General features: G+C 42.2%; 1 protein-coding gene across 1 annotated transcript in view; it reads right to left on the reverse strand.

The window, feature by feature from the left end:
• Ccdc171 (coiled-coil domain containing 171) overlaps window positions 1-13,280 on the reverse strand; it is a 197,631-nt gene that overhangs the window by 101,304 nt on the left and 83,047 nt on the right. Inside the window, exon 9 of the mRNA XM_032902286.1 lies at window positions 12,058-12,196. Coding sequence (XP_032758177.1) covers window positions 12,058-12,196 — 139 coding nt within the window. The remainder of the gene's footprint in view (window positions 1-12,057; window positions 12,197-13,280) is intronic.

The following is a 13,280-nucleotide window of genomic DNA, read 5'->3' on the forward strand; positions in this document are numbered from 1 at the left end:
GACAAAGTTACATCCTTAGAACACAGAAACTCTCTTATCCACTGGGAACTGCTCCAGGCTTCCAGGGGATAGCAGGAAGCACAGACAGCACTGAGCAAATGCATATGATATTTTCTGTACATATACAACTATGATATGAGTTATTTCATGATAAAGTAGGTACAGCAAGAGGTTAATAATAATAGCTACGATAGAACAATTATAATCATAGGTATCTTCTAAAATATCAATATGGCCATTTTTCTTTCAAAATCTTGTATTATGCCTTCATTTTTTACTTAAAGGATTGTACCATGTGAGGGGGGCTATGTGAATTGTCAGTATCACTATTCTTGTGCTTGGGAAATTATTAAATGAAATAAGGGTTACCTGAACAGAAGAGTCTGTAACATTAGGATGGCCCTTCCTGGTCCCTGGGGATACTAATGATTAACAGGCAATTAGTGTATACAGCATGGGTGTCTTGTGTGTCCCAGGCTTTAGTGTATACAGCATGGGTGCCTCGTGTGTCCCGGGCAGCAGGATATGAGAAATTATCATTCTATTCAGATGACTTTATTCAAACTTAGGGACTCATTTCTAGAATCCCCCATTTAATATTTTAGGACTATAGTCAGTCTCAGATAACTAAAACCATTAAGCACAGCTAATAGTGAACTCCTGATGGTTAGAGATGTATAGTGCTTGGCTAAATATATTTAAAGTGTTTATCCCCTTAGCCTTCAGGGAAGGGCATACAGAAACTACTTTAAGGTACAGGAGCTGTGCTATGGACGTATCTGCTGGGACTGGGTTTCACAACTCTGCATTTTGATTGGTTTTCTGTAATGATCTCTGTCGAAAAATTAAAAATTAATTTTTAACTATTGCTTTTATTTTTTTCCCCCGGGGCTGGGGACCGAACCCAGGACCTTGTGCTTCCTAGGTAAACGCTCTACCACTGAGATTATAATTACATCTTTTTCCTCTTCCTAGACCTTCTCATGTGCCTCATTGCTCTTTCAAATTCACAGCCTCCTTTTTTCTTACCTGTTACATAGTGGGGTGTGTGTGTGTGTGTGTGTGTGTGTGTGTGTGTGTGTGTGTGTGTGTGTGTAATTGCAGGACTGACCATTTGGTACTGGATAACGAATCAGTATGCTCTTCTCTGGAGAAGACTTTCTCCTCCTCTCAGCGTTCTTAGTTGCCTGCAGTTCTATGTAGGGCTGTGTCCCCCCGACCTTTCCCATCCACATCACCATGGCTTTTGACGTCAGCCTTGTTCAGCTCATGTTTAGGCAGCCATGTTAACAGGACTTCATAAGTGTAGCCTCTGACATTCCTCAGCAACACACTCTAACAGCAAATGCCCTGTTCCGATGGCCCTGACAATCTCCCCACCTCCTCTTCTGATCCCTGAGGCTTAGGTGCAGGAATCGTGTTGTAGATGTATCCGTGGGGACTGGGCTGCGCGGCTCTACACTTGACTGGTTGTGTTTTCTTTAACAGTTTCCATCTGAAGATTACACTTGTATATGACGATTTGGAGCTAGGAAGCTCAGGTGGGCGATAACCTGAGATGTTTGTTTTCTGGGTCTGGGTTACCTCCCTTAATAAGATCTAGTAATGTTCCTTTACCAGCAATGCCTGTAGATGGATCTCACCATAAATCCTCAGGAGTGCTGGTAAGGGGCACTGACGTGGCTTCAGTTGGTTGTCTCAGGAGTTATCCTAAGCTTTAAGAACCTTGAATCTAAGAAATATTTTTTAAAAAAATACTTTTAAAAAACTACTTCAAAGGGCTGGAGCGATGTCTCAGCAGTTAAGAGCACTGACTGCTCTCCCAGAGGACCCAGGTTAGATTTAAGCGCCCAATGGCAGCATACAGCCATCTATAACTCTTCCCCCTGGGGAGTAGATGTCCTCTTCAGGCCTCCATGGACACCAGACACACAAATAAGTGGTACACAGACACATGTGTAAGCAAAATACTTATAAACATAGGTAAGTAATTTTTAAAACTACTGAGATTTCATCTCATTTTGTCAGAATAGCTATTATCAAGAAAACTGATAACAGGGCTGGAAGATGGCTCAGCGGTTAAGAGCACTGACTGCTCTCCCAGAGGTCCTAAGTTCAAATCCCAGCAACCACATGGTAGCTCGAAACCATCTGTAATGAGATCTGATGCCTTCTTATGGTATGTCTGAAGACAGCTACAGTATTCTTATATATAATAAATAAATCTTTTTTTAAGAAAAAAGAAAACTAATAACAAAGATACTAACTCAAAGTCAAACCCTATCTACTGCTGGTAGGTATGCATGTTGGCACAGCATAAAAATTCCTTGAAAAACCAAAGCTAGAACTATCAGATGATCCCATATCCCTCCTATGTATACACTCAAAGGACTATAACTACCACGGGAGATTTGCACATCTATGTTTAGTGCTGCACTATTCACAACAGCAAAGAATTAGGAGCATCCTGGACGTCCATCAGCTGGTGAGGGGTTCCTGAAAACACAGAACACACAAACAACAGGATTTTCTCACCTGTAGAGAAAAATGGAATTGGAGCTGGACAGATGGCTCTGGAGAGAGCACATAATATTCTTCTAGAGGACCTGTAATGTCAGCTGCTCAGGGCTGAGGAAGCCAGAAGGCAAATCAGGGCCGTCTTGGCAGGTTAGTGAGACCCAGTGTCAAAGAAAACAGTAAAAGAGCAGAGGGCACAGTAGGTAGCTCTTGTGGTTAAGGACGCTGCTACAAAGCCTGAACTTGTGTGCCATGCTTGAGACTAACAAGATTGAAAGGGAAAAAGTAACTCCTACCAATTGTCCTCTGACTTTACTCACATGTAGCAAGCTATTAGTTCTGGAGATAAGTAAAACTATTTTGTAAATAAGAAATATGAGATATAGTTCAGTGGAGGGGTGGTTCATACTATTTATTTATCAGATTTATTGCTTTTCTATTACATGGTTGCATGTCCTGCATGTGTATGAGTGCTCCAGGAGCATTTGTGACCTCTTAAGCAAGGAGAAGGCATAAGAGCTCCTAGAACTAGAGTTAGACTGGATAGTGGGTCCCCATCAAGTGGGCTTGAATGCACAGTCACCTCAAATGTATACTAAACACAGTATCATTCACTACCACAGGACTCAGAATTATGTGCTCTGATAGCGACTCCCCCACATGACTTAAATCCTGTAAGAATGGAGAGAGCTCGCTGCTGAGGAGGGACTGTGGGACTGGCAGGTGGTCTCAGTTCATTTCTGAGCACACACATGTGAAAACTCCGCTGGCTATAGCTTTACTCCAGAACAGCCTACACTCTTTTCTAACTCCAAGTCCCAAGACACTTGCATACATGCACGCAGGCATTCGCACACATAACTACGAGGGCAAAATGTCTGGCAAAGTGGATGGGATGAGGGACTGTGGGTCGGGGAGACTGAGTGTGGGGTAATGACTGGAATGTAAATGAGTAAAATAATATATTCAAAGAATTTTACAGTTAAAAAAGTATTCTGCGACAGGACCTAACGTCAGACTCTGGGCACCCTCTGCTCACAACTGCCTACACTTTCAGTTCCACACAGGAATCTGTTGCCTCTGGCCTCTATGAACACGGTCCATCTGTGTGTGTGTGTGTGTGTGTGTGTGTGTGTGTGTGTGTGTGTGCACACATATACACATACACACGCACACACATGCACACATACACACATGCTTAAAAATAGTAAAAACAAATCTAGAAAAGTTATGAACTTTCCAGGAAATAGATGGATCTGGAAACTATTCTATTAAGCAAGGTGACACAGACTCAGAAATGCATACACTACCTGCTCTCTGTCGGGTGGTATACTGGTTGGAGTGAGAATAGTCCCTGTAGGCTCATTCACTTGAATACTTTATGTTCATCACGTGTTAAAAAGGATGCTCATCTAGTAGCCACAGGCAAGCACAGGACATAGAGAGAGGGGTCCGGAACAGAACCCCCAAAGGTTATACTTTAGTGACCTACTTTCTCTAACAGAACCTCACTTCAAAAGTTCCTACTACCTCCCAAAATTGTCATCAAATTATGAGTCCATCAACATATTGGTCTGCTAATTAAATCAGAGCTTTCATGATTCTATTACTTCTCAATGATCAGATCTACTACCTGGGGACCAATACTTTAATATTTCAAGCCTTTCCAGGGTTACTTCATATACAAATCATTACAGGGCCTTCATATAAATCAAAATATCTCTCTATCTCTCTCTCTTTCTCTCTCTTTCTCTCTCTTTCTCTCTCTCTCTCTCTCTCTCACCACTCAACAGTATCAATCAGAGAGATGGTGATATTTACATAAGCTAAAACAGTGCACATAGTATTATTACTATTTTTCTCTGTGAACAATAGCAATCAATAATTTTATCACATTTTACTATAAAATATTCATTAATCCATTAGTTTTGAACATGCCCAAAAATCAGAAAAATGCTTTAAACAAAATCCAATAGAACATTTGAAGCAAAAAATATTATCAAAGAACATTAACTTTGCCACAAAGCATAACAATCAAAAAGCGCTTCCAAAATTCTATCTAGTGAGAGCAATCTTTGTTGTTATGCAGTAAGTCAAGTCCCCAAAGCATAGAAGATGCTCACATGACTTTTCAATCATAAGTTCTTCAGAGAATACACCATTCTTTTCAGTAAAACCTCACGAGAACTAGAATTCCCTTTTCAATATACGGTCTCTCCTAGAGCGCTAACTAAATATTACTGAGCAGCAGGAAAACAAACCTCAAGAAATGATGGACTTAGGGAAATTTCATTGAAGAAAGCACCAGGCAAGTCATAATAATAGCAAATTGAAAATGAAAGCCCCCTGTTTCAAAAGCACAGAGTGTCAGAATTCAGCTTTGTCTAACAGACAGACAGACCGGCTGCAGCTGCTGGGCTTCGGGCTGGGTTTAATAAGCAAAATTGCTAAGCTGCTTAGTCTAGAAATATAGTTTAGCTGATTCTTCAAGCCACAGATTTGGAATCAAGAGCTATATTTTTTAAGTTTTAAAATGTAAGGGTTTCCTTTTTTCTTTCTTAGCTTATGCAAGAGCATGTGTAGTGCACATGTGAGCCCAGGAGAGGGCGTAGGAACCATAGGAGCCAGAGCCACAGGAGGCTGAGAGCCACCAATGGAGTTCTGAGAACTAAACTCTTCACCTCGGAAGAGCAGCAGATGCTCTTAAGGGCTTGCTCCGTCCCTTTGATCAATATATTTTAGAGACAAATTCCTTCAAGATTCATGTCCCATGATCATGAGAATATAAAACAAGTTTTCTGCACCCTTTAAGTGTTATGTTGAAACTCAATTCTGTGACATTAAGAGTCACCAGCAGCCAATAATTTACTACCCAGACAATGAATAAGAATTTCAGTGTAATTACATTCACCTAAGTTTATAAAGCTTTTAAAATTGAAAAGAGTGGGGGGTTGGGGCTGGGAATGGTGTACACACCTTTGATCCTAGAACTTGATAGGCAGGCAGGTCATTGTGCATTTAAAGCCAGCCTGGTCTACATAGTGACTCCAGGCCAACCAGAACTACATAATGAGGCCCTGTCCAGAAAAAAACTCTGGTATTACCCAGCTTGTATTTCCCAAAAAATATGTTCTATATTTATGTTCTATGTCCTGAAACAGAGGAGAAAATTCTTTGTGGGTGGCTTACTAACATTTGGTGTATCGTGGGTTACGTTATCTCTAAATTATCTTTCTGTTCTATGCTGTCTATGCTGTGCCAGGTTACACAGTATTATTTTTTGCTTCAAGATTTCCTGAAGCCCTTGTATTTTATGACTAGCACCATGACTTCACTAAAACTAATGAGAAAATTAGCTAATTAAATAAAATAAATGGATTTAATCTTTCTCTTCCAACGCAGCAGAGAAAATTAAGATAAAGATATGAATAATAGTCCTGAACAGGACCTAAACTAGGAATGCACTGTTGGTATGAAGAACAAACTAGTCATGAGAGGTTTATGCTGCACTTTTATATGCTATGAAATCAAAAGGCCGGTGATTCAAATAAACTTCAGAAGGATTTCAGAGCGCCATGGAAACAACTGTGTTCCTAAAATGAATAAGCCAAAAGAGCAAGAGGTAAACGTTTCTTCCTGAGTCAAACTCTCTCCATAAGAAAAAGCATCCAGCAAGCAAATTCTAAGCATCAGCCAGGGTTTTAAGATATAACAACACAAAATTTCTGTTTTGTGGCTTTAAATTTTTAATTTGATATTTTCATTTTTGTTTTCTTTCTTCTACTTTGGGGGATATCATGTGTGTGTGTACACCTGTGTGGGTGTGGGTGTGGGCGTCTGTCCTTGTGGAAGCCTGAGGTTGATGTCAGGCATCAGCCTTGGCTGCCCTCCACCTTACTGAAGACAGTCAATCCAACCAGTCACCAACATGGCCAGTGTTACCTAGCACCTTGCCTTGGTCTGTCGAGAACAAAATCAATAAAGGAGTATGTAAAAAATGTTTAGATAACTTTGCATTACAAAAGGCTAATAATATAAAGTTTATACTCATATGTTTTACCATAGTAAGAAACAGAGAAAACAAAAACATAGGGGTAGCAACAATTTTGGTTTCTTTTAAAAACAAGAAATATTGTTTTTGTTTTAATCCCAGGTGTGGGATATGGGGCTGCTTCAGATTGAGCACAGCTGCTGACTATGATTTGCCTCATGCTCTAGCAGGGGTGTGATTTTACCAGCTGCAGTTTCTGCGAGTGTGTGACATTTGAGGTACAGCAGACTCTTCCTAGGGTATATAAAGGCTTGGGCCCTGAGAGTTGAGAGGTTGCTGGCAGCTGGTTGGTGCCTGGATGCTATCGGTTGTTGTTTGTTAAGTAGTCATACACAATGAAGAAACAAGGAGAAATCAGATAACCTGACAGGGAAGATCAAACTTGCCCCAAAGAACTGGACATCCCTAATCAGCAGGAAGCACTCTGGGGATAGCATCGCCCCCTCTCCTCTGTCCTTTTGTCTCTCCTCTCCAGTGTAAAGGGGTTGGAAGAGTGGAGGAAGAGGGAGTAGATAACAATAGAAGAAAAAAGAACCCACAAAGTAGCAATGGTCGAAGAAAACGGAACCCACGAAGTAGCAAAAGAACATCTATGTGGATGGATAATACCAGTGCCCAGAAGCCATGAGTAAGGACATGAAAACCCCAACAGCAGGTGGGATACCTCCCTGTTAGCCGTTGGTCATGAAGGCCTCAGAAGCCCCCAAGCTGTCTAGACTATTACAGTTGCTCTTGGTTGCCCACAGAATTAGAAAGGCATACCCTGATGCTGAAGACACCATGCACACTGGTTGCAGGACATAGAAAAATTAATATGGAACCAAACTAGAAGCTCCCTCCCTGCTGGCTATTGTACATAGTGCCTGAAGGTACAGCACAGGCTACAGGGGGACAATGCTCGCCCACAGTTTTACCCAGCTGAGATCTTGAGTGCTACAATCTCAGCTTGCCAGGTAAGATGTGCGCACTGGTACGGCAGTGGCGTGACCTAGGGAGTGTTCTACTTCTGTCTCTGTTGCCGTGGCAAAGCACTCTGACCAAACACAATATAGAAGAGGAAAGGGTTTGTTTCAGGCTACTGTACATCTCTGAGGGAAGCTGGGGCAGGGACTTAGGCGGAAACCATGGAGTGAGGCTGCTTCTTGCCAGCTTGCTCATCCCTAGGTAGCTTTCTTACAGCCCAGGACCCCCTTCCCTGAGAACAGTGTCACTCACAGTGGACTGGGAATTCCTACATCAATTGACAATAAAGACAATCCCCACGGATAGGCCCACAGGCCAGTCTACACTGGGCATTCCTTCTCCTGACACACGCCCTTCTCGGGTGTAGCTAGCCTGTATCAAGTCAATAGCTAAAACTAACTTGGAAAAGAGGAAACAACTACCTTCTGACTGGATCTGAGGTCCAAGCAGAGAGTATTCATGTCTGCTTCCATAAACCTGGTCAAAAATTCATATCTGGGAAAGTCATAGGTCCTGAGGGAAACTTACTACTCTCATTTTATTATATTGTTATTTAATAAATATTTGAAATATTGTGTGCTGTCCTTGGCCATGATCAGAGTTTCTTTTTGCAGTGGATGGCTGTAAACAGAGTCTGGTCAAAATGATAATAAGTGATTGTTAAGTGTCCAAGCCTAGGACACTGACCTCACCAAGTCTCTGTCTGGGAGTACACTGTAGAAGTGGGGGCAGAAGGAAAAAGAGCTCAGTGACAGACAGGAGAGCTATAAAAGGCTATCCTATTGGCATGGCCATTGCAACCATGAACTCACAGGAAGTACACTTGTGTGCACCTAGACTGATGAATTTTGACTAGGCCTGTCAACAGTCAGTCAGATGGAGGAGGGGCTCCTGGAGACCTACTCCTCCATGGGGATGGATTGGCTACTTACAAATGCTGGAAGAGAGAGAGTACCTGTCTTTCAATTGTGTAGCTACTGCTGAGCCCAGTGTTCCAAAGGATGGCTCCACGCCGGCACTCACGTGGACAGGCCTGGTTAAACTGAGTCACAAGACTAAACAGAAGACATGGAGGGGCCCTTATAGGGAGAGGGGGGTTGACAGCAATGGGGAGGGAAATATGCAAGGGTGGGAGTGAGGGTCATCAGAATGCACCACATACATCTGTGTGTATGTCTGTGTGTGTGTCTGTGTGTGTGTGTGTGTGTGTGTGTGTGTGTGTGTGCTCAACTGTGAAAATGAACTGTATTAACAAAAACAGATAATACAAAAAAGCTTCCTGACTTTTTTCTTTATTGTCAGAGTACCAAGACTTACTGACAGCAATGACAAAAGAATATGGCAATAAAGTTTAGGAAAATCAATAAATGAATAACTTTGTTGAATTAAAAATATACTTACTAGCAGTAGTATTTCCATTCAATTGGTTTGTCAGTAAATATGTATGTTTTCTAATACAGTCAGGTAAGGAAACACAGAAAAATGATTTTAACCAGGGTCAGCACAATGGCTCAACAGGAGAGAGCATCTGCCCCAGCCTGACTCTCAGGAGTTCGACTCCCCAGAACCCACAACAGAAGGAGACAATCAACATCCAAAAGCTGTCCTCTGATCTACACACACACACACACACACACACACACACACACACACACACACACGAAGCTTCAGGACTAGGGATATAAACTCAGTGGTACAGCACTTGCCTAACATTAGGGTTGAAGGGTTCAAGCCTAAGGATGCAGAAAACAACAACATAAAATTAAAGTTGAAAGAGAAAGGTGACAGGGAAGGAAAACAAGCAAAAGATGAAAAGAGTAAGACATAAGACAAAGACATAAGAAAACATGAAGATGCCAAAGTGAAGCTGCAGTGGTTAATCTCAGCTGTCAGCTTGACCAGGTGGACCTCTGGGCCTGACTGAGACCGGGGCTCAGCTGAGACGGGAAGACCTGCCCACTGCATTTGCCACGACCCAGGCTGGCTCCTGCTTGTCCCAGGCAGTCATGGCTCTGCTTCCCAACTGCAGATGAAATGTGACCAACTCCCTCAAGTCCTGCTGCCACGATTCCCTCATCACATTCATTAGAGGATTTCAACACAGCAATAGAAAAGAATAACAGACAGAAGCTCATCACTGTGTGCTAACCTTAAAATAACAATAAAAATAACATACGACGGACTTGAGAGAGGGAAAAAGAAAACATTGTTAATTTGAACCAGTGCATCACTTCGGTGGCAACCCAGGAACTTTTTAGCATCTCATTAGTTCTGCAACTGCTTTTAGTGCTTGAGAGTGACTTAGCAAGCTTTAAAGAAACAATTGAAAACAATAGTTTTCAGCACCCTTACCAAAACGATAGTGTTTAATAGGAAGAATGCCGAGCAAACAAAGGTTTCTAATAAGCTGCAACTTGCCCTAGACTATCCATCAACATGTAAAAGTCAAATTAAAATCTACTTATTAGAGCTCCAGGCCAGAACTAGGAGAAACTGTGCAACTTAGATCAGAGATAACGTCTGACCTCTGAACTCTGCACTCCTACCCTCTGACCCACTTTCCAAACTACCGAGAACAATGTTCAGTAGGCAAGCAGACCAAGCTCGGCAATCAGCTCAACTGCCCTAGGACATTCCTCTCCACCTAGCCATCCTTCTGAACTAAGAGTGAAGGACCAGGGCATGGTCTATAGCACAAAATCTACAGCTCATTGGCAAGTGTTAGCCTAGAATGCAAGCGTTTAAATACAAATCATGGGGTAAAATAGAACAGTCCATGGTATCTGTGTTTCCCATATCACTGAATGTCTTAACTTCTCAAATCCCACATTCAGATGACAAATGATTCACAAGGCAAGCAAAGTTGCCCCTGAACCCGAGCATACTGCCCATCTCATAATGAAGGTGGAGGGAGGACGCACACTGTAGGAACATTGAACACTGAGATGGCCCAGGGGTTAGGAGCACTGCTGCTCTCCAGTGAGCCCCGATCCAACTCCAGGACCTACATGATGGCTCCCACCTGTCTCTAGTTCCAATTCCAGAGGATCCAACACCCTCTTCTGTCCTCCTTCAATGGTGCATGGATGAATACATAAGCATACAGTCAGGCCAAAACTCAAACACGCAATTTTTTAATCTCAAAAATATGTTTAAAATATTAAAGAGTTTTAATTAATTACCCTTCTTCTTAGAAGCATTGATTTGGCCACTAATTCATTTTTTTATTAATCATTCCATTCGTTTGCATGTCAGATGATACCCCACTTACCAGTTACCCCTCCAGCCCCCATCCTACATTCTCCCTTTCCTCCCTCCCCTTCGCCTCTATGAAGGTGCCCCCCCACACACTCACCCTCTCCCACCCCACCCCTCCAGCATCCCCCTACGCTGGGGCATCAAGCCTCCACAGAACCAAGGCCCCCGCCCCACTCCCCGTTGCTCTCAGGCAAGGCCATCCTCTGCTACATATGTGTCTGGAGCCATGGATCCTCCCTGTGCACTCCTTGGTTGGTGGTCTGGTCCCTGCAGCTGATGTTGTTCTTCCTATGGGGTTGCAATGCCCCTCTGCTCCTCCAGCCCTCCCACCCGCTCCCCCACCAGGGTCCCTGAGCTCAGTCTGATTTCTTTATCTTTTTGAAAAGGAAATATAAAATCCATTCTCCTCAGTATAAAACCTCTAAGAGCTGTGGGACATAACTGAGTGAAAGCCAAGTCTCTGAGGAAGTGTGTATGCTGAGACAAGGCTTGAGGAAGTACAGTGTGGCTACGACCATGCCTTCTCCCCCACTGTGGTTCCCAGCAAACCTTACAGGATATGTAGGCACCTGTTATGGACAACATAGACATGAGGACAAAAACATAATCTGAAAAGTAAAAATTATGAAAACATGTTAAAGAGCCAGCAGAATTCTGACAAATGAAAGGCAGCCAAAGAGGTTAGCATGAAACCTCAAATGAAGAGTCCTGGGTATAGGACAAGAAGCTGGATTATTCTAATGCAACAGGGAGACACTGGCGCTTTTCAAACTAAGGGTAGCTCACAAGAGCATATCAATATTGTAGAATAAAAAAATATATATGATAGCTAACATACACACACTAAAAGATTTGATTAGATGTTATATGATGTGATATAAATGTATAAAATGATTAGAAAATGAAGTCACTAAAATTATCAAATCTGTTGATTATAAGTCCTGCCTGTCCTCCACCTAGATATATTGTTCTATGCACTTCAATAAGAAAGGAAAAATAATAACCCTTGAATATATTATAAAATACCCTATAATTCAGAATAGTTATTAATTCAGTTGGCTTTTCCCAACTGTTCCAAGTTAGCAAGTTTTTTATTATGTATATATTGGATGAAATCAGTACTTCCAGTTTGAAATTTTTAACAATGTCACTGAAATTACTTTCGCACTAGCATCTCATGATACATGGCGGGGGAAGGGGATAAACTTGCTTCACATCAAATATGGCCCAATAAAGCCATTGCCATAGGGGTTTATCTTTATCCTTACCATCACAAGTTCCTCCTGTAGCTCACTGCAACTTTTTTCATTATACTGGAGTCTCTTTGAAAGATCTATAATTACTTTCTTCTGATCTTCGATCTCTTCATTTAGTTTCTTGTTTTGGGAGAAAAATTCTCTTTCTAATCTGAAAAGGTAAAAATGGCAGAACAGGTTTTTCAAATGTACTTCTCTCTCTCTCGCAAGCTGGAGACGTTCCGTGTATCATGTTTACATGCCAAAGGCTGCTTAATACCCACATTTCCTTTTTTCAAATTAAAAGATTTATGGACTCTTGAATAAAAGACTTTAAGGGATTGGCACTTCCCCTTTGGCAATAGGTATCTACTATGTCCAAGGTAATAAGCAAAGAGACTGCGATAGTATTGATGAGGTCCCCATATTATTTTTGATGAACAATATCCACCCATCTCAATTCAGTCACCTCAGAAACTGCCTCAAAAGTGATAAGGTGTGTGTCTGTGTGCATGTGTGCTCATGGGGATGCAAGCGAACACACCTGTGAGCTCAAAGAGGCAAGACCCGGACATCATGTCCTCCCACAGACAGTCTAGAGTCAGTGAGTACTGACCCCAGAAGCTCATTGCTTTGGCTGGCTAGGCATCCCTGACCTCCTGCGGGGGTGAGGAGGATACAATCTCAGCCTCTCATACTCACAGAGCACGTGCTCTTGTTGACTGAATCACTGAGCCATCTCTCCAGCCCCCAAGAAAATTACCTTAAAATTAGTAATAAGGTTATTAACATATAATGGAAGTGAAGCATGCTTTTATCCCTCCAAATAGAACAGATCTGGTGCACAGAAACTTTAAAAAGGAAAAAAGTCAAGATGAAATTCATTTCCTTTGAGGACATGCTGCTCTAGCTGTCAGCATGAACCTGGGAGAGTAGGGCCTAGAAAGTGTCTGACCACAAGTCTCATGCAATCGCCAACTTCATTCAGAGCACCAGGCAATTTGCATTCTGTGGGTTAAGAAGAGTCACCTGACAGCAAATGCTGTAGAGGATATGGAGAAAGAGGAGCACTCCTCCATTGTTGGTGGGACTGCAAATTGGTACAACCATTCTGGAAATCAGTCTGGAGGTTCCTCAGAAAATTGGACATTGAACTACCTGAGGATCCAGCTATACCTCTCTTGGGCATATACCCAACAAGATGCCCCAACATATAAAAAAGACATGTGCTCCACTCTGTTCATAGCGGCCTTATT

The sequence above is a fragment of the Rattus rattus genome, chromosome 1 (assembly GCF_011064425.1).
Source record: "Rattus rattus isolate New Zealand chromosome 1, Rrattus_CSIRO_v1, whole genome shotgun sequence".
Taxonomy (NCBI): Eukaryota; Metazoa; Chordata; class Mammalia; order Rodentia; family Muridae; genus Rattus; species Rattus rattus.